This window comes from Zea mays, chromosome 1 (genome assembly GCF_902167145.1).
Source record: "Zea mays cultivar B73 chromosome 1, Zm-B73-REFERENCE-NAM-5.0, whole genome shotgun sequence".
Lineage (NCBI taxonomy): Eukaryota > Viridiplantae > Streptophyta > Magnoliopsida > Poales > Poaceae > Zea > Zea mays.
This window is the reverse complement of record NC_050096.1, coordinates 304371460-304397360: the sequence shown is the minus strand read 5'-3', so window position 1 is coordinate 304397360 and position 25901 is coordinate 304371460. Positions and strand designations below refer to the sequence as shown.

Here is a 25901-nt window from a genome sequence, read left to right as displayed (position 1 = left end):
TCTGTACAATGTCTCCCTAATGAGTGTGTAGTGAGCCGACTGTCTGGCAATGCGCTCGGCTGAATTCTTGTCATCTGGTTCCTCTTCATTCTTTATATACTTGATGATTGGCCTTCTCCAGTCATCAGAGTTTGACTCGGGTTGATCTATAATATTACACTCTTCTGCTTGATCCATTGAGATGCTCGGCTGTAGTATTTCTTGCACAAAGACTCCAGGTGGGACCTGAGTTCGACTGGATCCTAGCTTGGACAATACATCGGCTGCTGTGTTCCGATCTCTTTCTACATGATGAAATTCCAGGCCCTCAAATTTATCTTCCAGGTTTCGGACGACGGTGCAGTATTTTCCCATTGAATCACTTGAACAATCCCACTCTTTGTTTATCTGGCTAATGACTACCAGAGAGTCTCCGTACACCATCAATCTCTTGATGCCCAATGATATGGCGATGTTCAATCCGTGGATCAGAGCTTCATACTCGGCTGCATTGTTGGAGGCCGGAAACAGCAACTGGAGGGTATATTTGAGGTGCTCGCCTCCAGGTGCGGTGAAGAGAATTCGTGCTCCTGCTCCCTGCAGCTTCAGCGAGCCATCAAAATACATTCGCCACACTTCTGCAGTCTCTGGGTTATCTGGTACTTGCTATTCAGTCCACTCTGATACGAAATCAACCAGTGCTTGAGTTTTGATGGCGGTGCGAGGTCGGAACTCGATGTCATGAGATCCCAGCTCGCAAGCCCACTTGGCTATTCGGCCAATGGCCTCCTTGTTGTGAAGAATACCCCCTATCGGAAAACCAGTGACTACTATGACCTTGTGGTCATCAAAGTAGTGACGTAGCTTGCGGGCAGTTAGAAGTACTGCATATAATAGCTTCTGAACTTGAGGATACTTTTTCTTTGAGGGGCCCAGAACTTCACTGATGAAGTAAACAAGATGTTGCACTGGGTAGGCATGTCCTTCTTCTGCTCGCTCGACTACCAACGCGGTGCTTACCACGTGAGTCATGCAAGAGATATACAGTAGCAGATCTTCAGCTGGTTGAGTTGATGTAGCTCGTCGGGGTGGCTTCAGTACTGGTGGTGTCGTCAAGAATTTCTTTAGTGCATCTAGAGCCTCCTGTGCTTCTGAAGTCCATTGAAACTTATCCACCTTCTTGAGTAGCTTGTATAATGGCAAACCTTTTTCCCCCAGCCTGGATATAAATCTGCTCAGAGCTGCCATACATCCAGTAAGTCGCTGAACCTTCTTTTGTGATCGAGGTGCTTCCATCTTCATGATAGCTTCAATCTTATCCGGATTAGCCTCAATTCCCCGGTGGCTGACAATAAACCCGAGTAACTTTCCTGCTGGTACCCCGAAAACACATTTTTCAGGATTAAGCTTCCATCTATATCGTCTCAGACTGTTGAAAACCAGCTGTAAGTCTTCGATGAAGTTTTCCGAATTCTCCGTTTTGATTACCACATCATCTACGTAGGCCTCCACACTCTTGCCCCAGTGATCAGCTAAGCACGTTTGAATGGCTCTCTGATAAGTCGCTCCAGTGTTTTTGAGGCCGAACGGCATGGAGGTATAACAGAAAGCACCAAACGGAGTGATGAACGCTGTTTTCTCCTCGTCTTCCTTCGCCAAACTAATCTGATGGTATCCGGAATAGCAATCCAAGAAAGACAGCACAGAACATCCAGCGGTGGAGTCCACCACCTGATCTATCCTTGGGAGCCCGAAGGGATCCTTCGGACAGTGTTTGTTGAGATCAGTATAGTCGACGCACATGCGCCAATCCACTTTATTCTTTTTGAGTACAAGAACAGGGTTGGCTAACCACTCGGGGTGTAACACCTCTCTAATAAATCCAGCCGCGACCAAGCGACCTAACTCGGCGCGAATGGCCTCTCTCTTGTCGGGCGTGAAACGACGTAGCTTTTGCCGAATCGGCCTTGCCTGGGGATAGACCTTCAGTTTGTGCTCGGCCAGTTCTCTTGGGACTCCCGGCATATCCGCAGGTTGCCATGCGAATACATCTCGGTTATCTTGCAGAAACTGGACGAGCGCGCTTTCCTATTTGTCGTCCAGGCTGGAGCTGATGATGGCAGTCTTGCGTTCATCAGCGAACCCCAGGTTGATCCTCTTGGTTTCTTTAGTCGGCCGCATAGAGGTCGCGGCCTGAGCTTCGTTTGCCGATACTGCGAGGTCCTCCTTAGGCTTAGAGTTCGCCTGTGCTGAAGAGACCGTCGACAGCTTGGTGGTGAGGGCTGCTTGGATGGCCACTCAGAAACACTCTGCGGCGCCTTGGAAGTCGGCGCGCACAGTTATGATTCCTTGCGGTCCTGGCATCTTCAGTATCATGTATGTGTAATGTGGAATGGCCATGAATTTGGCCAATCCCGGCCTCCCGATGATGGCGTTGTACCCGCAGTCGAAGTTTGCCACTTCGAACCTCAGGAACTCGGTTCTGTAGTTCTCCGGAGTTCCGAAGGTGACATGCATGTAGATGTGGCCCAGTGGGTATTCCCCTTCCGTCGGCACGATGCCGAAGAAAGGAGTGTCCGACTCGTGGAGCTCTTTGAGGTGAACTCCCAAGCCTTGGAGTGTCCGGGGGAAGGTGACGTTGATGCTGCTCCCCCCGTCCACTAGCACCTTCTTCACCCGGCTCTCTCGGATCACCGGATCGACGAGCAGCGGGTATTTGCCTGGATGGTCGAAGTTGAGCCATTGATCCTCCCGAGTGAAAGTGATCGGGTGCTCCGACCACCGGTATGGGGCGGGAGGACCGGTGGTCGCCACCAGTATCTGGCGGTCGTTGAGCTTTTGTTGTCTTTTGTTCTCCTACGACCCATGTCCGCCGAAGATGACGTTGACCTCCCTGTCAACGCGCGGGAAAGCTCCTCCTCCTCCCTCCTCCTGCTGATGGGGTTGTCGTGGTTCATCTGGTCCTCCCCTCGGCGGAGGAGGAGGTAGAGGTTGGAAGGGTCGGCCGTGCCCGACGGAGTGCTTGAAGTCCCGGCAGTTACGAAGAGTGTGGCGCATGTCCTTGTGGTACGGGCACTGGGCGTCGAGGATGTCGTCCAGCATGCGCTCGCCTCTGCGAGGTCCTCCTCTGGCGCGAGAGGCAGGTGGTCCAGCAGCGTGTACTTCTTCGCGAGGCCTCTTCTCCCAGCGTTTGTCGGGTTGCTGGTTCGCGTCGTGTCGTGGTGCTGCCGGTGCGGGCTTTGCTCCTCCGATGAGGTCCTGGGCCCGCTCGTCGGCGGTGATGTAGAGGTCGGCCTCCCGGAATAGCTCCTCGGAAGTAGTCGGCGCCTTCTGTAGTATGGCTCGGACGAAAGCCGAGTCATTGGATCCTCTGTAGAAGTCTTCGATCACGGCCGCCTCCGTGACCTCGGGGATACGATTTCTCATGGTCTGGAACCTTTTGAGGTACGACCGGAGAGTTTCGTCCCCCCGGCGCTTGATGGATTTGAGGTCCCATGGTTGCGCTGGTTTGTCGGAGAGGGACTGGAAATTGGCGGTGAAGCGTCGACTGAAGTCGCCCCATTCGTCGATGCAGTGTCGGGGTAGATGTCGCAGCCATTGCAGCACGTCTTGCCCAAGGAAAATGGGTAAGTACGCGGTCATCACATCTTCGGACGCCCCGGCAGCTCGAGCAGCAGTGGTGTAGACGGCTAGCCAACCCCCTGGATCTTGCTTAGGTTCATATTTGTCGACATTGGATACCTTGAAGTTGGGAGGCCATTGGATGGCCCTAAGGCGCGGAGTAAGAGCAGACACTCCGCATGTGTCCTCCTGTCGTCGGGGATGATGTCTGTCCTGGGGAGGGGAGTAGTTGTTGAGGTTCCTCGACCGTCCTCGGGTGGTACCGCTAGTTGAGGCCGTTGCCGACTCAGTTCTGGTGGCCTGGCTCCGAGCTGGGATGCCATGATCCCTGTCGTACTCCTCCCGGCGGTGGATCTCGTTCTCATGCCGCCGTTCACGCGAAGCATTGATGGAGCTTCGCGTGTCTCGGCGGCTGTTGATGGCGTGTCGTAGATCGTTCGGCGGGTGAGCAAGCGGTAGAAGATGGTTGGTCGCCTGGGTGAACAGTCGTCGGTAGCCCTCGGCGTCGGGAGTCTGAGGGAGTCCATCAGCTATCCGAGCTAGTACTCCTCCGACTTCGCTCGGCGTGTTCACGGCTCGGGCGAAGTCGGGGTTCAGGTTGCGCCCGAAGAATGGATTCTCCCGGTGTTGCCTTGCGTCTTGCTCGGCTTGTTCCTGAGCTCGGCGACGATCACGTCGTCGGGAGTTCCTTCGTTCTCTGAAGACGCGTTCCTCCGGAGTTTCTCCTATCTCCGAGACCTCGTCTCGTGAGACAGGTTGTTCCGGATCCCGTTCTCTGGCCGCGTGATGTCGTCGAACGTTCCTGCGCCGGTTCCTCCATCGGCGGGATTCTCGTTGAGGTGGTTCCTCTCCGGGTGCAGTCGGCTCATCGTCGGAGACGGTAGGCGACTCCACTCTCCCGATGAAGAGGACGTCGGGGTAGAATGGTGCTGCTGTCGTGGCGACCTTCTTTCCGTTCTCCTTTGAGGGCGGAGGAACAGAAAGAACAACTTGCTTCCCCTTGGTTTCCTTCTTCCTCGCGATCTGTGTCCATTCTTTTGTCGGGGAAGTAGACAGTGGAGTTCTCCGGGTCAGCGGGCCCTCGGCCCCTGACTTTCCGGAAACGATCTTTTTCCGGAGAGCTGGAGGTTGCACTTCTCCGACATTTTCGGAGTTTGTTGGAGGAGACTTCTTTTCCGGCAGATCCGCAATGCGGTGTAGAGTTCCCTCTTCATCTGCTACGGATGAGATTTTTCCGAAGCAGAATACGGATCCGGGACGAAGGGTGATCTTGCTGTGGAAGGTGACGGCCATTGAGCTAGCTTGGATCGTCGACACACTCCCTACCTGGCGCGCCAGCTGTCGGTGTTTTGGGTCCGACCGCACACCCGGGGTTGCCCCTCAAGGTGTTTTTAGGAGTAGGACGGTGTTGATGACTGTAGCAAAATGGTTCGTGCCGGATGCACGAGGGATAGTGGACAATGTTTACAGGTTCGGGCCGCTTAGAGACGCGTAACACCCTACGTCCTGGTGAGTATGCTTGGTGAATGAGGTTACAAGAGAGCTCTCTGAATTGAGAATGCAGAGAGTTAGAGTGGGTGGCTAAGTAATAGGGTCGATCGTTCTGAAGGGGTGCCCCCTAGGCCTTATATACTCGACCGTGGGGCAATACATGTGGATATGATAACAACGTGTAGCTAAAAGATAGTGAACTGTTTGAGTTTATCTTCCTGTAGTTCTGCCGACTTATCCTCGCATGGCTCCGTTGCATGGGGGCTCCAGCGCAGGAAAGTCGGATCTCTGTTGTGGTCGCTCACTCGACGTTGTGGGTCGTTCGAGTTTGCACCAATCCGGCCCCATGTCGATCTGCTTTGCTGGTTGTCCCTCCCCAGGCCCACGAAAGAATGACCTTACGATTTATTGGGCCCTTGGGCCTTTCATGAGGTCTTTTACTCTTTTAGTGGACCCGGGGGATATCTGTCCCCCACAACACCCGCTTGGGACTGGGTGCCCATTGGGGCCTGCGGTGGTACCGCAGCGAAGTCTTGATCGAGGTTGCGACCCTCGATGTTTTGGCGGCACTCGCGCGCCCTCTCTAAAGAGACCCGGGCGTCCTATCCCGCTCGCCTACGGTTGAGTTCGGTCTGGAGGTCGTTGGTCTGTGCACCCCTCACTGAAGGTGAGCGCACAGACGCCGACGCCTCATGTTGGCGCCGGGATGACCGTGGCCTCGACCTGGTCGAGGTAGAATGTGCCATGCCGAGCAGCCGATCGACGTCGTCCCACCACTGCTTCATGGCCCCCGGTGAGGCCGTGGAGCTTGGAGGGTGACGCAGCAACTCCCTGGCTGCTGACAATGCTCCCAGAGCCGCTCTTAAAGGAGTCCGGGATGTCTGCGCAGTTGTATGTTGCCGTGCAGCGTGCACAACAACAGTGTCTAGCATTGGGCGATTGGGAACCTGTGGCGTGGAAGAAACAACTTCTTCCTCCACCAGGAAATCCGTTGAAGTCTCGGCGCGGTGCTCAACGATTTGCACCATCATGCTTAGCGAGGAAACAAGCAAAAACCTAATGCCAAGCCCCCTACCTGGCGCGCCAAATGTCGGAGAGAGAATTCTCCGGCCGGGTGGCGGAATGCACCCGCCCTAAATCCTAAGATGAGGAAGGGCTTAAGCGTTTTGCCTGTCTTGCTAAGCGAACACCGAGCACATGAACACACGAGGATTTAGAGTGGTTCGGGCCGCCGGAGCGTAATACCCTACTCCACTGTGTGTTGAATTGATGTGGAAGCTTGAGAGCTGAGAGTCTCTGTCTAAGTTTGGTCTAAGAGAGCTTGTGCGGCCTCCCTTTGTAACGTTGCATGCCTCTCCTTTTATAGCTAAGGGGGGCGTGTACAAGGGTACTGAGCCCCGACATGTGGGCCTAGGCACATAACGGATGTAGTACTTGGAGCTACTAACGTTTGCTGTTGGAGCAATCTTCTTGCGCCTTGACATCCAAGATCTGCGTAGCATCGGCGCGCAGGGGAAGCTTCTCGTATGAGGGATGATGTGCACTGTCGGCGTTTCGACCCGGGGGATCCCTGGACCGACAAGTAAATTGTCGCTGCGTGTCCCAGCCCAGATGGGTCGGCGCGAGACGGAACACAAAGGGGGGGGGGGGGGAACAGCAAGGGGAAACCGCGACCTTCGTGTTGTCCTGCGCCCAGGGCGATGCGCTTGCAGTAGGGGGTTACAAGCGTTCGCGAGGGAGAGAGAGAGAGAGAGAGAGACTGTTCGCCAGCCCGTTCTCCCGCGCGGCCACCTTCTCGTACGAGAGCCCTGGGCCTTCCTTTTATAGACGTAAGGAGAGGGCCCAGGTGTACAATGTGGGGTGTAGCAATGTGCTAACGTGTCTAGCAGAGAGGAGCCAGAGCCCTAAGTACATGCCGTCGTGGCTGTCGGAGAGGTTTTGGCGCCCTGTTCATGTGATGTCGTGGCCGTCGGAGGAGCGCTTGAGCCATGTGGAAGTACAGCTGTCGGGGCTGTCGGATCCTTGCTGACGTCTCCTTGCTTCTGTAAGGGGCTGAGAGCCACCGTCGTCATGGAGCACGCGGGGTGCCATCATTACTTGTTTACCGGGGCGAGCCAGATGGGACGCCGGTCTTGTTCCCCGTAGCCTGAGCTAGCTATGGGTAGGGTAATGATGGCCCCTCCTGTGACGTGGTCGGTCCGAGCCCGAGGTCGAGCGAGGCGGAGACTCCTCCGAGGTCGAGGTTGAGTCCGAGCCACGGGGGTCGGGCAAGGCGGAAACCGTCGTTCGAGGTCGAGGTTGAGTCCGAGCCCTGGGGTCGGGCGAGGCGGAGACCGCCTTCCGGAGTCGAGGCTGAGTCCGAGCCCTGGGGTCGGGCGAGGCGGAGTCCGTCTTCCGAGGTCGAGGCTGAGTCCGATCCCTGGGGTTGGGCGAGGCGGAGACCGTCGTCCGGCGTCGAGGTTGAGTCCGAGCCCTAGGGTCGGGCGAGGCGGAGTCCATCGTCCGAGGTCGAGGTTGAGTCCGATCCCTGGGGTTGGGCGAGGCGGAGTCCGTCGTCCGAGGTCGAGGTTGAGTCCGAGCCCTGGGGTCGGGTGAGGCGGAGACCGCCGTCCGGCGTCGAGGTTGAGTCCGAGCCCTAGGGTCGGGCGAGGTGGAGCTTCCTATGGCGCCTGAGGCCGGTCTTGGCGGCTGTCAGCCTCACTTTGACGGGTGGCACAACAGTCGGAGCAGCACAGGCGGCGCTGTTTTCCTGTCAGGTCGGTCAGTGGAGCGGCGAAGTGACTGCGGTCACTTCGGCTCTGTCGACTGAGGAGCACGCGTCAGGATAAGGTGTCAGTCAATCCTCGCATTAAATGCTCCTGCGATACGGTCGGTTGGCGTGGCGATCCGGCCAAGGTTGCTTCTCCGTGAAGCCTGTCCGAGCTGGGCCTCGGGCGAGTCGAAGGTGCGTCCGTTGCTTGAGGGACCCTCGAGCGAGACGTGAATTCTCCTGGGTCGGCTGCCTTTGCCCGAGGCGGGGCTCGGGCGAGGCGAGATCGTGTCCCTTGAGCGGACGGAGCCTTGACCTGAATCGCGCCCATCAGACCTTTGCAGGTTTGTGCTGATGGGGGTTACCAGCTGAGATTAGGAGTCTTGGGGGTACCCCTAATTATGGTCCCCGACAGTAGCCCCCGAGCCTCGAAGGGAGTGTTAGTACTCGCTTGGAGGCTTTTGTCGCACTTTTTTGCAAGGGGACCGGCCTTTCTCGGTTGCATTTCATTCCGGTGGGTGCGAGCGAGCGCACCCACCGGGTGTAGCCCCTGAGGCCTCGGAGGAATGGTTTGACTCCTTTGAGGTCTTAGCGCGTTTCGTGATGCCTCGGCCGGTCTGGTTGTTCCCTCATGCGAACTGGCCGTAGCCCAGGTGCATAGTCAGGTTCCAAGTTCTCGGGCTGGTATGTTGACGCTGTCAACGGTTTGGCCAGAGCCGGGTTTGCGAGAGCAGCCCCCGAGCCTCCGCGCAGAGCGAGAGGACGGTCAAGGACTGACTCGGCTTTTTTCATACGCCCTTGCGTCGCCTTTCCACAAGGAGGAGGGGGGAAAGCGCCATGTTGCCCTCGGGGGGCGCCGAACATGGTGTCTCCAGTGAGTTGCTAACGGGTGATCCGAGTGGACGCCCGTGCCCCATTCGATAAGGGTCGGCTAGTGGCCCAGAGGCGCGCTCCAAAATTACCTGCAGGTGATTTGCCGGACCCGGTCCCGGTTGATAGGGTCCGAGGGCTCGACGCCTCCCTCTAATGGGATTCCGTTACAGAATCGCTCCTGCTGGTCTCAGAAATGTCCTAGGGTACCTCAGGAGCGTAGCCCGAGCCTCGGCCATGTATCGGACGTACCTAGAGTCATCCCTCGCTTTGCGTGCTCTGAGGCGGCTGTCGAACCTTTCGGGGGCCAGCCTACGAACCCCTGATCAGTAGTGGGCGAGGAGCCCGAGTGGTCTGAGGCGGCTGTCGAACCCCTCCGAGGGGCCAGCCTTCGAACCTCTGACCAGTAGTGGGCGCGGAGCCCGAATGCTCTGAGGCGGCTGTCGAACCCTTCCGAGGCGCCAGCCTTCGAACCTCTGATCAGTAGTAGGCGCGGAGCCAGAGTGCTCTGAGGCGGCTGTCGAACCCTTCCGAGGGGCCAGCCTTCGAACCTCTGATCAGTAGGAGGGCTCGGGGCCCGCTTCCTTCACGGAGAAGGATCCCTTTCGGAGTATCCCCTTTCCCGGTCCCTGTAGCAAGAGAGAGAAAGGGGAAGAGAAAAAGGGATATGAATTTGAACGACTTGGCGTACCTTTTTGACACGGTCATCATGGCGGAGGTGAAGCGTCGCCTGCTTCGCCTGCCAAAGGTGCCGCCTGCCCTGCCGCAGAGTTAATGCGACGGGACGAGTGGTTGGCGGTGTAACACCCCAGGTGTTTATATTCCGCTCGACAACGAGTATGGATTTAAGCACGTTATATCAGTGGATAAAACAGATGCTAAATTTTAAACATCTTCGCTTATCGTGATTTTAATATCGCATCTGTTTCGGCGGTCGTGAGTTCGACATTGTTTTTATCTATCCGGGCTCTTCCTAAATTTTCGTGATGTTCGGAACATAGCTGTTTCGAAAATCGGTGCGTCCGGTGATTATTTAAAATTCATCGCTCGCGCGAATACGAATTCGGAAGTTCGACTCACTCGGATGATTTTATTCCGGACAAATTAATTTGAACTCGACAACTAAAATGTTCGGGGCAATAATCTGTATCGCGCGTTGTCTGAGAGAAATCGTGCGCGAGGTTAGGATCCAATTTCTCCGTCTGCACGCTGTTTTGACGACGAAATCGCGTATACATTAGCGGCTCTTGTTTCGACTAATTTCGGTCGAATCGCAGAGAACAATTATCAGTGCCGAAATCAATTGATTTCGGGCTAGCATTTCGCGCCCAAATCTAAATCTTCTGAGTTAGGAATATCTGTATCGCTTAAAAAAAGAAAAATAGGAAAATCCTATTCTAAATATCTCCTACGTGCACATCCTCTCTCGGCCTTCATCTTCTTGCGCAGATTTTTCTTCCAGCTGTTGTTCTTATCTCCCTCGCGCGTCTAGACTGATATTTTGCAGCTGCCGCCTTTATCTGTTGGCCGCGTCGCTCCAGCTCCTGGGAAAGTATCCAGTCGCCGGCTGATTTTTTTTCCTTCAGCAGCCGCAAGCTCTAGCTTCATTCTTCCTCTGTGCGCTGATCGATCCTTATCCCGCCGCCCTTCCCTGAGATTTTTCAGGCGCCACCGCCCTTGGGCTCCTACAAATCTCCTCTGCCGGTGCTCCAATTCACGAAATCGCGTTCCTGTTCTTCCCAGCTGAGTTCTAGCCATGGTGCCGGTCGAGTTCCTCCCCAGCTTCTTCTTCTAGCTCGCCCAGCCGAAGTTCCATGGCGCTCCTCTCTGCCGGCGTTCTCCCCAGCCGCGCTCTGGCGTCCACCTCCGCTCGGCCGCGCGCTCCCTCCCTGCCCAGATTGCAGACCTCCCTCTGCTCGCGCGCATGGCCGTGGAGGGCCAAATCCACACTGCGCTCGCCGAATCTCACCTCTCTCTGCTCACCTGTGCCGTTGCCCAGCTCGCGGCGCTCTCTCCCTGGCGCGCTCGTCCGCCCCTGCTCCACTGCGCCGAGCAGTTCCCAGCCGAGCTCCTATCCAGCCATGCCGCGCCCTCCCTACTCCCTCCTGCAACTCGGTGCCTCTCCCAGCTCGCTGGTCGTCGAGTCCTTCTTCTCCCCAGCGCATGGATCAAGTTGTTGCCCCCAGCCATGTCTTCATCTCCCTCAACTGACACTTTCTGCTCGGCCACCTGCCATGGAGCTCGCCCTGCCCCTGTTTCCATGACCGGCGTCCCCAAGCTCCTCCCCTGTGCGTCGCGATTTTCCCTGGCGCAGCTCGCTCCCTGTTCGCCGCGTGCTCTGGGATCCTCCCTGAACCGCGCCATGGCGACGTTGGACCGGTCGTTCCCTGCGCGCCAACTTCCCTGTGCGCGCCTCTGTTCCTCGTCGTGGTGGGGTCGTGGTGTGGCAACGTCGTGTGCATCGCGACAGCCGTCCTGACCGCAAAGCAGTCCGCGCAATAAAGTTCGTCCGGCCGCGACCTCGCTTTGCTCTACTAGATCAGGAGGCGCACTTCGTGCGCCTTGCAGTAATCATGGCTATTATGAGGCAAGTGGTTTGTGGATCAATTCTTTTTATTATAACCAGAACCTGCAGACTCTGAATGATATATTCTTTTTTTCTCTCAGCACACATTTTATTAATCTAAGAAATTACTAACCTGCTTGATGAGATCTGTCTCGACCATTTCTCTGGTCAACATCCGGAGTGAGATTAAATTCTGTATCTGTGTTGCCATATGCAACATCAGTAGGACGACAAAAAACGCCATGAACAAGTACCAGCACCGTTATGTGTAATAAGTATAAAAAAAGCATACTGATCTAAATCAATGGCACAAAAAAATCGCGAAGATGCAATAAAAAAGAAATCACACTCATCTTTCCCCTTATATGTTATTGACTCGGTTATACATTGACTATCCTACATCACAGTTATAATACATACATGGGCTATCCTACATAAGTCAACATCACAGGATTTGACTGCAGTTATGTACTTGGTTATACATTGTCTATCCTACAGCTCGGTTATGATACATACATGGGCTATCCTACATAAGTCAACATCACAGGATTTGACTGCAGTGGCATCTCAACGATTGGCAGAAGTAGCAGAGGAGTTTTTTACCCAAGCATATGGGTGGAAGTTTAGTGTACGGATTGACTCTGTGTCATGGTTATATAGAAGCCAGGAGTGGTACAAGGTTTTTATATCGTTTCAAGGTAACAATCTTGAAAATAATAAAGCTTCCCTTATGAAAAAAAGAAAGAAAGAAAGAAATCCATGTGGTCTCTCACCTTCCTGTTTGCCATTGTCGGTGCCGTCAGTGGCATCGTGAATGGTATAATTCGAAACAGTTGGGAGGGTCAACTTGTGCTGCTGGTGCTCTTTGTGTCCCTCTTGCTGGCTTTTCCTTCCCCGGTCGTCTTCCCCAGCTACAAAGATGCCACCAGCAAAGATTCAGAGGTAAAGCACACCAGTTTCACTAAAAGAGCCTGAACCCTAGCGATGTGCCGATGTGAGAGGGAGAAGCTGAGTCTCGGTACCACCACCCAAAATGACAGCAGTGACTTCGTTAGGATCAGCATAATTCCTCTGAAAGGATGTTCGGACGACCTGTAAGTTTTTGCATTCAGAATTCGATAATTATAGCAGCTAACATCAAGTCAAATAAAAAATAGAAAGGGCTGTGATGAAACACCAACACTATTATCGACAGGATGAGACTTACAAGAGTGTCTGGGCCAGCATCTGATGTGAGCACACACTGGGTGCTGCTCACAGCACCCCTTTCACTGAAACACATCCTCCTCAGTGCCTTGTTGCGCCAGATGCTGCAGCAGTTGATCCTCATCTTCTCACTCCCAGAACCTCCATTTCAACATATGGAACACCAAATTGAAATCCACGCTCACCAAAAGTAAATAGCAATGGATATTGCAGTGGCATATAAACTGGACATATGGAACAAATACGTTTAAGGTCTTTGTTGTGTTTTTGAATGATAATGTCCCTTTTAAATGTACCAAAAGATAAGTCTCCACGGACCATATGCTACAGACAACCAGCAGAAACCCAATCCAAAAGCATGCTACAAATGTTAGCTGAACGGACAATTCGCCAAGTTGGAAGATGACGCACATTGTTATGTAAATTAGGGAATGACGGATGCATAACGCCCATTGGTGATCAGTAAATGGAGGCGTCAAGATCCAGGAGGCTAAAGTAAACTGCAACTACTAGCTGTTCCTAAGCTCCTTGCTGATATGACCTGAGACTATGGTTGCTTCAGGCACCATTATCCTTCAGCAACCCCACCCATAGAGGTGGAGCTGCGGCTTATAGAGCTCGAATATACTCCGTAGAAGACCAAAATAAGAAAGGTGCGCAAGAACTGTTCCTTTAACTGGAACTGAGCTTCTTGAGTCAACAATAGAGGTAGAATAAATATTTTTGATATTAGTTGATACATAGCAGGGCACCAATTCATTGATGGTATAAAGGAAAACGTATTTAAATCATAGATGGCAAATCATAAGCATACGGTCCATGGTTTAACATAAAGAAATTTGTATGAACAATATTTTTAGTAGTATTATTAAAGTAGATAAATAGTGTCTGTAATTTGAAACTACCGTTGGTTCACATACCTTTAAGCGCAGCCACATATTCACTTAGCATGGGTGTTTTGATGATATGCATAGGTCATGTGTAACAATTAATCAAATCCAATGTTCTGTTTGGGATAGTTTTAGCTCCAAAAAATTTGGTGGGGTTTGTGAAGTAAGTCATTAGATGATCCAGAAAATCGTAGAGCTGGAGTTGTAACCCTTTAGAAGTCATTTACACTTGAAAGAAGAAATATATGATAATACAGAAAACTTTAGAAACTAAAAACATTACACATTGTTGGAAAGGCATAAAGGAAGACGTAATCAAAGGTACCTTAATGAAGCACTGAAATCCTCAGCAGACTGATAGAAGTTTATGAAGCCTGAGTTGGCCAACGGAAGTTTAGAGTTTACTGCACTAAAATATTCATATGCGAAAAAGATTGTATTGGGGAAAACGATAAATGGGGCCAACACAAATTAAGAAGCGCAACAGATTGTATGAAAGCTTTAGGGAGAAAAGAGGATGCATATGTAGGTACAACAAACACAATAAAGGACAGATCACACCTAGCAAGTTAAAAGCATAGATACGAAAGTCGGGAAAAATAGAGCTAAAACAAATTTATGCGTCACCTTGACAAAGTAGCGGCCTTCTCAGATTGGAAAAGACTTGTGTTCAAATTGGCAGATTTCCTAATAAAATAAGCTGTTTAAAACTAAAGCCTCACACGCTGTAGAAAACGGTAAAATAATAACAATAACGGAACGACAACAAAACAAACACACTAAATACAGAGCATTTGGGCACAAACTTTCCCAAAATAACAATATTACATTCTATGTAAGATACTGTGGACAAATAGCAGAAGTTAGGGTTTCAGCCACTACATTGACCAATTATTTGGCATAAACACATTATAATGATAAATAACTTAATTAGAAAAAGAATAACACGTCATGCACATCATAACTTGAAGGAAAATCGATAGTGAAGAGAATAAACTGGGGGGAGGGGCAATCGTTGTGGCTGATCGATTATATCGAAGTTAGAAAAAAGATGAAGAAATAAACAGTACCTTGAGAAGTAGGATGTCGAACAGGTACCAGTTCAAGTCGAAGGAAGAAATAGTCGGAAATGATTGTGCCTAGGGCGATCGTTGTAGTCGTCCGGAGTTTCCCTCTAGGGGAAGCACACTGCTGAACTGCATAGGTGAAGCACACCTGCACGATCACAACCATTAACCACCAGGCAGTCCTGGAAATCTATTTCACTATGTACTGAATCAAAATGCAGGGCAAGACTATATAAAAAAACTGACTTTCTTGCCTAGTTCCTGACAAATCCCCGCATCAATCAAGGGAAAAAGGAGCCATACTTTTGCATAATCCTTACTGCCGTAAGCAGGGAGCATCAACGTACTCACGGAATAACTGAAAGGGAAATGTGCCCTTGGGCCATTTCTAAGTATTTTGGTGATTGAGTGTCAACACAAGTGCTTATATGAGAATCAATGCCTATGGTTGAACAAAGTGCAAATCTACAACAAAGGTATGTTTCTAAGTCTTAGTACATTGGTTTTGTGTACTAATATATTTGTCTAAGTGTTAGAAACAGAAAGAAGAAGAGAAGAGAAGACTTGGCTGTATACAGCCAAGGGGCTGTTTCGGTCTGGGGCACCGGACTGTCCGGTGGTGCACCGGACAGTGTCCGGTGGTGCACCGGACAGTGTCCGGTGCGCCAGGCTCCCTCGGCCGAAGAGGCCGCTCTCGGGAATTTGCTGACGGCGTGCGGCTAAAATTCACCGGACTGTCCGGTGTGCACCGGACTGTCCGGTGAGCCAATGGTCGGCCAGGGCCAACGGTCGGCCGCGCGATCAGCGCGGGACACGTGGCCGGGCCAACGGTCGGAAGGGGGCACTGGACTGTCCGGTGTGCACCGGACATGTCCGGTGCGCCAACGGCTCCCGCATCTGCAACGGTCGACTACGCCAAACAAGGAAAGGAATCGGGCACCGGACACTGTCCGGTGTGCACCGGACTGTCCGGTGCGCCCGACGACAGAAGGCAGAGATGGCCTTCCAGATTTGTTTTCAACGGCTCCTAGCTGCCTTGGGGCTATAAAAGGGACCCCTAGGCGCATGGAGGAGAAACACCAAGCAACTCTTGAGCATTGTTGATCATCCACACTAAGTTCTTGCGCATTCGTTTGTGATTCTAAGTGATTCGAGCTCCGTTCTTGTGAGAAACTGTGAGATAGTCTTTGAGCTCGAATCTTGGCCGTGTGTGTGCGCGTTTCGCTGTGGATTTGTGTGTGTTGCTTCCCTCCCTTACTCCGTGTTTCTTTGTGAATCTTAAGTGTAAGGGCGAGAGACTCCAATTTGTGGAGATTCCTCGCAAGTGGGATAAAGATAAGCAAGGCAAAACACCGTGGTATTCAAGTGGGTCTTTGGACCGCTTGAGAGGGGTTGATTGCAACCCTCGTCCGTTGGGACGCCACAACGTGGAAGTAGGCAAGTTTTGTACTTGGCCGAACCACGGGATAAATCTCTGTGATTGTCGTGCAAGATCTTTCCTTTAGCCACTTGGCAATTATTGTGCTAACCCTTAACAAGTTTTTGTGGCTATAAGTTAAGGTTTTTACAGGATCACCTATTCACCCCCCCTCTAGGTGCTCTCAATTGGTATCGGAGCCGTTCTCTTCAAGAAAGGGACTAGCCGCCCGAAGAGATGGATCCTAAGGGGAAGGGAATCGTGATCAACGATAAGGAGAAGGAGTCCTTCGTCAATGAGCTCAAAGATGACAAGCCTACCGACTCCGGCTCGGGTCATAGACGAAAGGAAGGGAAGAAGAAGAAGACGAGGCGCATCAAGGAGATCGTCTACTACGACGACAGTGATGAATCTACTTCTTCCCAAAAGGATGACGACCACAACGACTACGAGCAAAGGAAACCGGTTAATTCTAACTTTTCCTTTGACTACTCTCGTTTTCCGCAAAGCTCAAATTCACATTTGCTTTCCATTCCACTCGGCAAGCCCCCACACTTTGATGGGGAGGACTACGGATTTTGGAGCCACAAAATGCGTAGTCACCTATTTTCTCTCCATCCTAGTATATGGGAGATTGTAGATAGTGGAATGCACTTTAATAGTTCAGATAGTCCTATATTCATTAATGAGCAAATCCATAAGAATGCACAAGCTACTTCTGTTCTTCTAGCTTCATTGTGCAGGGATGAATATAACAAAGTGAGTGGCTTGGATAACGCCAAGCAAATCTGGGATACCCTCAAGATCTCTCATGAGGGAAATGACGCTACCTTGCTCACCAAAATGGAGTTGGTGGAGGGCGAGCTTGGACGGTTCGCGATGATAAGGGGCGAGGAGCCAACTCAAACATACAACCGGCTCAAGACCCTTATCAACAAAATAAGGAGCTACGGAAGCACGCGATGGACAGACCACGACGTCGTCCGACTAATGCTAAGGTCCTTTACCGTTCTTGATCCTCATTTGGTGAATAATATTCGTGAGAATCCCAGGTACACCAAAATGTCGCCCGAAGAAGTCTTAGGAAAATTCGTCAGCGGGCGAATGATGATCAAGGAGGCAAGATACGTGGACGACGCCTTGAATGGACCGATCAACGAACCACAACCTTTTGCTCTCAAAGCATCAAGAAGTAAGGAGGCGCTACCTAGCAAGGTGGCACAAATTGAGGCGGTCGGACTTAATGATGAAGAGATGGCTCTCATCATCAAACGCTTCAAGACGGTGCTAAAGGGTCACAAGGGGCAGCCAAGCAAGACCAAGACGAAGGGAAAGCGCTCATGCTTCAAGTGCGGTAAGATTGGTCATTTTATCGCTAACTGCCCCGATAATGATAGTGACCAGGAAAAGGGAAACAAGAGGGAAAAGAAGAAGCATTACAAGAAGGCAAAGGGCGAGGCGCATCTAGGCAAGGAGTGGGACTCGGATTGCTCGTCTTCCGACTCCGACAATGAAGGACTCGCCGCCACCGCCTTCAACAAATCAACCCTCTTCCCCAACGAGCGTCACACATGCCTTATGGCAAGGGAGAAGAAGGTATGTACTCGCAACTCTACCTATGCTTCTTCAAGTGAGGACGAATCTAGTGATGAGGATGAAGTAGATTATTCATGTTTGTTCAAGGGCTTAGATAGATCTAAGATAGACAAAATTAATGAATTAATTGATGCCTTGAATGAAAAGAATATACTTTTAGAAAAGCAAGAGGATTTGTTGTATGAAGAACATGATAAGTTTGTAGAGGCTCAAAAATCCCTTGCATTAGAAATTAAGAGGAATGAAATGCTTGCTTGTGAAGTGTCAACATGCCATGATTCTATTTCTAACTTAAAGAGCATAAACGATGATTTAAATGCTAAACTAGTAGAAGCAAATAAATCCAACTCTTGTGTTGAATATGTTGAAATTTGCACTAGGTGTAAGGATATTGATATTAATGCTTGTAGCGAACACTTAGTTTCTATTTCAAAATTGAATGATGAATTAGCTAGTCTTAATGCTCAACTTAAGACTAGCAAGAGTAATTTTGATAAACTAAAATTTGCTAGGGATGCCTACACGGTTGGTAGACACCCCTCAATTAAGGATGGTCTTGGCTTCAAGAGAGAGGCCAAGAACTTAACAAGCCATAAGGCTCCCATCTTCGTCAAGGAGAAAGGGAAGGCCCCTATGGCTAGTAGTGCTAAAAGGAACCCTGCTTTCTTGTACTATGATAGGAGACATGCTAGAAATGCTTATAATGATTTTGAGTCACATGCTTATGATTCTTATGCTATGACTGCTTCTAGTTCTCATGTTGTGCATATGCCTAGGAGAAATTTTGCTCATGTTCCTAGAAAAGTTGTGAACAAACATTCTACCATTTATTATGCTTGCAATGCTCCCTTTGCTATTTGTAGAAAGGGTAAGAAGGTAATTGCTAGGAAATTAGGGGCAAAATGCAAGGGTGACAAAACTTGCATTTGGGTCCCTAAGGAAATTTGTACTAACCTTGTAGGACCCAACAAGAGTTGGGTACCTAAGTCCCAAGCCTAAATTTGCCTTGCAGGTTTATGCATCCGGGGGATCAAGTTGGATTATCGACAGCGGATGCACAAACCATATGACGGGGGAGAAGAAGATGTTCACTTCCTACGTCAAGAATAAGGATTCCCAGGATTCAATTATATTCGGTGATGGGAATCAAGGCAAGGTAAAAGGGTTAGGTAAAATTGCAATTTCTAATGAGCATTCTATATCTAATGTATTTTTAGTAGAGAGTCTTGGATATAATTTGCTATCTGTTAGTCAATTATGTCATATGGGGTATAACTGTCTATTTACAAATGTAGATGTGTCTGTCTTTAGAAGAAGTGATGGTTCACTAGCTTTTAAGGGTGTATTAGACGACAAACTTTATTTAGTTGATTTTGCAAAAGAAGAGGCCGGTCTAGATGCATGCTTAATAGCTAAGACTAGCATGGGCTGGCTGTGGCATCGCCGCTTAGCACATGTGGGGATGAAGAACCTTCACAAGCTTCTAAAGGGAGAACACGTGATAGGTTTGACTAACGTGCATTTCGAAAAAGATAGACCTTGTGCAGCTTGTCAAGCAGGTAAACAAATGGGAGGAGCGCATCACGGCAAGAACGTGATGACCACGTCAAGACCCCTGGAGCTGCTGCATATGGACCTCTTCGGACCTGTCGCCTATCTGAGCATAGGAGGGAGTAAGTATGGTTTAGTTATTGTTGATGATTTTTCCCGCTTCACTTGGGTGTTCTTTTTGCAGGATAAGTCTGAAACCCAAGGGACCCTCAAGCGTTTCCTCAGGAGAGCTCAAAATGAGTTTGAGCTCAAGGTGAAGAAGATAAGGAGCGACAACGGGTCCGAATTCAAGAACCTTCAAGTGGAGGAATTTCTTGAGGAGGAAGGGATCAAGCACGAGTTCTCCGCTCCCTACACACCACAGCAAAATGGTGTGGTAGAGAGGAAGAATAGGATGCTAATCGATATGGCGAGGACAATGCTTGGAGAATTCAAGACCCCCGAGTGTTTTTGGTCGGAAGCTGTGAACACGGCTTGCCACGCCATCAACAGGGTCTATCTTCATCGCCTCCTCAAGAAGACTTCGTATGAGCTACTAACCGGTAACAAATCCAATGTATCTTACTTTCGTGTATTTGGGAGCAAGTGCTACATTCTAGTGAAGAAAGGTAGAAATTCTAAGTTTGCTCCCAAAGCTGTAGAAGGGTTTTTGTTAGGTTATGACTCAAATACAAAGGCGTATAGAGTCTTCAACAAATCATCGGGTTTGGTTGAAGTCTCTAGCGACGTTGTATTTGATGAGACTAATGGCTCTCCAAGAGAGCAAGTTGTTGATCATGATGATGTAGATGAAGAAGATGTTCCGACGGCCGCTGTACGAACCATGGCGATTGGAGAAGTACGGCCACAGGAACAAGATGAACAAGATCAACCTTCTTCCTCAACTATGGTGCATCCCCCAACCGAAGATGACATACAGGTACCTCAAGTGGAGGCGCTTGATCAAGGGGGAGCACAAGATGATCAAGTGATGGAGGAAGAAGCGCAACCGGGACCTCCAACCCAAGTTCGAGCGATGATTCAAAGGGATCATCCCGTTGATCAAATTCTGGGTGACATTAGCAAGGGAGTAACTACTCGATCTCGATTAGTTAATTTTTGTGAGCATTACTCCTTTGTCTCTTCTATTGAGCCTTTCAGGGTAGAGGAGGCTTTGCTAGATCCGGACTGGGTGTTGGCCATGCAGGAGGAGCTTAACAACTTCAAGCGCAATGAAGTTTGGACACTGGTGCCTCGTCCGAAGCAAAATGTTGTGGGAACCAAGTGGGTGTTCCGCAACAAACAGGACGAGCACGGGGTGGTGACGAGGAACAAGGCTCGACTTGCGGCAAAAGGTTATGCCCAAGTCGCAGGTTTGGACTTTGAGGAGACTTTCGCTCCTGTGGCTAGGCTAGAGTCAATTCGTATCTTGCTAGCATATGCCGCTCACCATTCTTTCAGGTTGTACCAAATGGATGTGAAGAGCGCTTTCCTCAACGGGCCAATCAAGGAGGAGGTGTACGTGGAGCAACCCCCTGGCTTCGAGGATGAACGGTACCCCGACCACGTGTGTAAGCTCTCTAAGGCGCTCTATGGACTTAAGCAAGCCCCAAGAGCATGGTATGAATGCCTTAGAGACTTTTTAATTGCTAATGCTTTCAAGGTTGGGAAAGCCGATCCAACTCTTTTCACTAAGACATGTGATGGTGATTTGTTTGTGTGCCAAATTTATGTCGATGACATAATATTTGGTTCTACTAACCAAAAGTCTTGTGAAGAGTTCAGCAGGGTGATGACGCAGAAATTCGAGATGTCGATGATGGGCGAGTTGAACTACTTCCTTGGGTTCCAAGTGAAGCAACTCAAGGACGGCACCTTCATCTCCCAAACGAAGTACACGCATGATCTGCTAAAGCGGTTTGGGATGAAGGACGCCAAGCCCGCAAAGACTCCGATGGGGACCGACGGACACACCGACCTCAACAAAGGAGGTAAGTCCGTTGATCAAAAAGCATACCGGTCAATGATAGGTTCTTTGCTTTACTTATGTGCTAGTAGACCGGATATTATGCTTAGCGTATGCATGTGTGCTAGATTTCAATCCGATCCTAAGGAGTGTCACTTAGTGGCGGTAAAGCGAATTCTTAGATATTTGGTTGCTACGCCTTGCTTCGGGCTCTGGTATCCAAAGGGGTCTACCTTTGACTTAGTTGGATACTCAGACTCTGACTATGCTGGATGTAAGGTCGATAGGAAGAGTACATCGGGGACGTGCCAATTCTTAGGAAGGTCCCTGGTGTCATGGAACTCTAAGAAACAAACCTCCGTTGCCCTATCCACCGCTGAGGCCGAGTACGTTGCCGCAGGTCAGTGTTGCGCGCAACTACTTTGGATGAGGCAAACCCTCCGGGACTTTGGCTACAATCTGAGCAAAATCCCACTCCTATGTGACAATGAGAGTGCTATCCGCATGGCGGAGAATCCTGTTGAGCACAGCCGCACAAAGCACATAGACATCCGGCATCACTTTTTGAGAGACCACCAGCAAAAGGGAGATATCGAAGTGTTTCATGTTAGCACCGAGAACCAGCTAGCCGATATCTTCACTAAGCCTCTAGATGAGAAGACCTTTTGCAGGCTGCGTAGTGAGCTAAATGTCATAGATTCGCGGAACCTGGATTGAATTATAGCATACATGTACTTATGCTTTTGATCATGTTCCTTTTTGCATTTTGTTGCTTATTATGGTGCTCAAGTTGTACAAACACTCCCTGGACCTCACAAGTCCGTTGCAAAGTGATGCACATGTTTAGGGGGAGATGTGTTACAACTTGACCCTTTGAGACTAACCATGTGCTTGAGTTTGATGATTTAGTCTCGAAGGAGGATTGAAAGGGAAAAGGTGGACTTGGACCATGAAAGACTTCCACTGCACTCCGATGAGAGGGTAACTTATTCCAAGTTCATCTCATGAAATCTTATTGCCATTTGCTCTTAATTGAAGACTTTGGTGAGGCAATGGGGTTCAAGGGCCAAGATTGATCCCGTTTTGGTGCTTGATGCCAAAGGGGGAGAAAATAAAGGCCAAAGTGATAAATGGATCAGCTACCACTTGAGAGATTTTGAAAATAGTAGAGTTTTTGTTTTGTCAAATGCTTTTATTGTCTCTTATTGTCTCTCTTGTCAAAAGTTGGCTTCTTGTGGGGAGAAGTGTGAAATAGGGGGAGTTTTTGAAATCTTTGATCAATCTCTTTTGGAATGACTCTCTTTATGTCTCAACATGTGTGTTTGACACAGAAATAGAGATTTGAGTTTGATTTGCAAAAACAACCCAAGTGGTGGCAAAGGATGATCCATATATGCCAAAATTGAATCAAAACCAATTTGAGTTTTTATTTGAAGTGATTTTGCACTTGTCCTATCTGCTTTATGTTGTGTTGGCATAAATCACCAAAAAGGGGGAGATTGAAAGGGAAATGTGCCCTTGGGCCATTTCTAAGTATTTTGGTGATTGAGTGTCAACACAAGTGCTTATATGAGAATCAATGCCTATGGTTGAACAAAGTGCAAATCTACAACAAAGGTATGTTTCTAAGTCTTAGTACATTGGTTTTGTGTACTAATATATTTGTCTAAGTGTTAGAAACAGAAAGAAGAAGAGAAGAGAAGACTTGGCTGTATACAGCCAAGGGGCTGTTTCGGTCTGGGGCACCGGACTGTCCGGTGGTGCACCGGACAGTGTCCGGTGGTGCACCGGACAGTGTCCGGTGCGCCAGGCTCCCTCGGCCGAAGAGGCCGCTCTCGGGAATTTGCTGACGGCGTGCGGCTAAAATTCACCGGACTGTCCGGTGTGCACCGGACTGTCCGGTGAGCCAATGGTCGGCCAGGGCCAACGGTCGGCCGCGCGATCAGCGCGGGACACGTGGCCGGGCCAACGGTCGGAAGGGGGCACTGGACTGTCCAGTGTGCACCGGACATGTCCGGTGCGCCAACGGCTCCCGCATCTGCAACGGTCGACTACGCCAAACAAGGAAAGGAATCGGGCACCGGACACTGTCCGGTGTGCACCGGACTGTCCGGTGCGCCCGACGACAGAAGGCAGAGATGGCCTTCCAGATTTGTTTTCAACGGCTCCTAGCTGCCTTGGGGCTATAAAAGGGACCCCTAGGCGCATGGAGGAGAAACACCAAGCAACTCTTGAGCATTGTTGATCATCCACACTAAGTTCTTGCGCATTCGTTTGTGATTCTAAGTGATTCGAGCTCCGTTCTTGTGAGAAACTGTGAGATAGTCTTTGAGCTCGAATCTTGGCCGTGTGTGTGCGCGTTTCGCTGTGGATTTGTGTGTGTTGCTTCCCTCCCTTACTCCGTGTTTCTTTGTGAATCTTAAGTGTAAGGGTGAGAGACTCCAATTTGTGGAGATTCCTCGCAAGTGGGATAAAGATAAGCAAGGCAAAACACCGTGGTATTCAAGTGGGTCTTTGGACCGCTTGAGAGGGGTTGATTGCAACCCTCGTCCGTTGGGACGCCACAACGTGGAAGTAGGCAAGTTTTGTACTTGGCCGAACCACGGGATAAATCTCTGTGTCTTCTCTGTGATTGTCGTGCAAGATCTTTCCTTTAGCCACTTGGCAATTATTGTGCTAACCCTTAACAAGTTTTTGTGGCTATAAGTTAAGGTTTTTACAGGATCACCTATTCACCCCCCCCTCTAGGTGCTCTCAATAACGAACAGGATAATAAAGGATTAAGGGTCAACGTACTGCCGTAAGGAGGTAGCAGAGAGATTGGAGCTAGGCTAGGTGCGAAAACGGTCTGAAACCGATAAACACTAAGACGATTTTTGTTTTTTATATTTTTCCCTGGAAACGAAATCGAAAACGATAACTGTAAAAACGAAAATGACATCAGTAATTTAGAAAAACTGGAAACTAAAGTTTAGTACTAAAAATACATTGGTTACGGTCGAAACCTAAAATGCATTGAAAGCGACCCTCTTCATGGTATGATCTATATTTTCTATAAAAAAATGTAAAATAAATTTCCGGAGCATTATTCAGGATGAGTTCATTACGTACCATGGTAAGTGTGACTATCATGATGCAATAGTACAATTAGAGGCTAGCTCAGTTGGACAACCACGCAACTCTATTGGTAAATTTATCCACCATGACAATATAGCCAACCTACAGCACATGAATAAAGGTAATCTAGAATTCAAGGATGGGTTACATGATATACCTTAGTATCTTTCTCACTCATCATCCAGAATTGGATTGTCTTCGTTCTTCAACGGAACATAGGAGCTGCTCCGGCGTTTATTTCCTGTACTATAAGATAAAGAGATGGCTGGTAGTAGCACATAATAGATGGATGGCAGTAGCACAAAACAACACATAGACTATATAGGCATGCTTTACATATTAACGACAAATACATGGCTGGTAGTAGCACAGAACGACAAAGAGAAATAGTAGAAGCACCAAAGGAAGCAACGTTTCTGGTTTGGTCAGGCCTAGACTATATAGGCATGCTTTACACATCGCGAGTATGGTCCTCGCAGGATTGCACGCATAGCATAGCTATGACCAAGCAACAAAAGGCATATCTTGCAGTCAAGCACACAACATAGCGTTGTCCATATCTTACAAGCATAAAACCATACGCCCTACACAGTAGGGGGAAGTTCTAACAGCAACCTAGATGAACTGGGATAGTTCCCAAAAGCGATCCTCAGTTCCCAAAAGCGGGCCTCCATAGCTGGTGGTGCTTGTGTCCAAAAGCACTGCAACTAAAAAAAGGTAGCAATCAATTAACAAGTTTTGGCAAGCATTGCAATCTCAAATATAACATGAGGCAACAACTAATTGACGCGTTGAAATCCAGTGGTACTTGTTTGTGTCAATCGCTCTTTTTCTACAAAATATGATTAAATGTTGTTTGCAAAGTAACTTAATCTCTTCTCCATTACCATTTCTTTCATGGTCTTGTATTGCAACTCTTGGTGCAAATGTTTTTCTTTTGTCCTGGAATGATGTAGCTGCTTAAGGCAAGCTACATAGCGTTGAAATCCAGAGGTACTTGTTTTTGTCAATCGCTCTTTTTCTACAAAATATGATTAAATGTTGTTTGCAAAGTAACATAATCTTTTCTCCATTACCATTTCTTTCATGGTCTTGTATTGCAACTCTTGGTGCAAATGTTTTTCTTTTGTCCTGGAACAATGTAGCTGCTTAAGGCAAGCTATGTAGCTACTGCTGCATCCAAGATCTCTTGGAGTCTTGGGTTATGAGCAACTATTGTACAGAATAAGAGAACTCTCTTTTTACCTTCTCAGTTGATTTATCAAGAAATTGCATCTGACCTTAAAATAGTTATCAATCTGTGTGACTTCTTTGGGGGAGCACTATTAATCTGTGCTTGGAATGTTTCTGTTGTTTATCTGAATTGAAAGGCTGTAATGTTACATTTTTTTTGCACCAGAAAAGAAATTATGATTATCGAATCTCAATGTATTGTTCCTTTCTTTTTTGTCTTTCGTTTTGGGTTTTGGGTTATAGCACGATGGCACTCAGTCTCCTTAATAAAGTGCAGGAACCCCTGGAGATTGGAGGCATATCATTAAGCAAATTGGGGTTTAGGGTTGCCTAGTACCCACTGCCTTATACTACATGCAATTGGAACACTTGGAAGCATATATCTCATGAAGTTGTAGGGGAGAATTGGACATACCGTTACTCAGCATCAACGTCTGCGGAACCAGCAGCATCGTCATCTCCTGTGCCATCATCTCTAAAAAGTTTCTTGACAACCTTCTTGGAAGGCGATGTGCGAGACCTATGTAAAGTTTGGTCCCATGGCATGCATGTAAAAGTGATGACATGATATGGGAATAACAGGGTAGGTAGATTGCTTGGCAT

General features: G+C 49.3%; 2 protein-coding genes across 11 annotated transcripts; one reads left to right on the top strand and one right to left on the bottom strand.

Moving 5' to 3' along the window:
• Positions 1–10267: 10267 nt before the first annotated feature.
• LOC100384854 (uncharacterized) lies at positions 10268–11408 on the top strand. The gene has a single exon (NM_001177290.2). It carries the CDS (start codon positions 10635–10637, stop codon positions 11187–11189), a length of 555 nt encoding a protein of 184 aa, NP_001170761.1. The 5' UTR covers positions 10268–10634; the 3' UTR covers positions 11190–11408.
• Positions 11409–12187: 779 nt separating this feature from the next.
• LOC109943565 (glucose-1-phosphate adenylyltransferase large subunit 2, chloroplastic/amyloplastic-like) lies at positions 12188–14763 on the bottom strand. 10 transcript variants are annotated; one of them, XR_004855676.1, is made up of 5 exons: positions 14443–14589; positions 14000–14059; positions 13698–13781; positions 12484–12623; positions 12192–12368 (listed from the first exon to the last, which is right to left on the bottom strand). XR_004855676.1 is itself a non-coding variant. In XM_020547046.2 (3 exons), exons 1-3 carry the CDS (start codon positions 14603–14605, stop codon positions 12255–12257), a joined length of 417 nt encoding a protein of 138 aa, XP_020402635.1. In that variant the 5' UTR covers positions 14606–14763; the 3' UTR covers positions 12188–12254. The 10 variants fall into 10 exon arrangements, 1 of the variants encoding a protein (XP_020402635.1); XR_004855678.1 differs by having other exon boundaries at positions 12193–12368; positions 13698–13776; XR_004855675.1 differs by having other exon boundaries at positions 12196–12368; positions 13698–13746; positions 14443–14586.
• Positions 14764–25901: the final 11138 nt, after the last annotated feature.

Coding starts and splice junctions, on each gene's coding strand:
- LOC100384854 (NM_001177290.2), top strand. CDS start 10,635: ATGGCCGTGGAGGGCCAAATCCACACTGCGCTCGCCGAATCTCACCTC.
- LOC109943565 (XM_020547046.2), bottom strand. CDS start 14,605: ATGGTTGTGATCGTGCAGGTGTGCTTCACCTATGCAGTTCAGCAGTGT. Junction 12,624..14,442: donor TCGACATCCTACTTCTCAAG/GTACTGTTTATT, acceptor GTTGAAATGGAG/GTTCTGGGAGTGAGAAGATG. Junction 12,369..12,483: donor ATGCTGGCCCAGACACTCTT/GTAAGTCTCATC, acceptor AAAAACTTACAG/GTCGTCCGAACATCCTTTCA.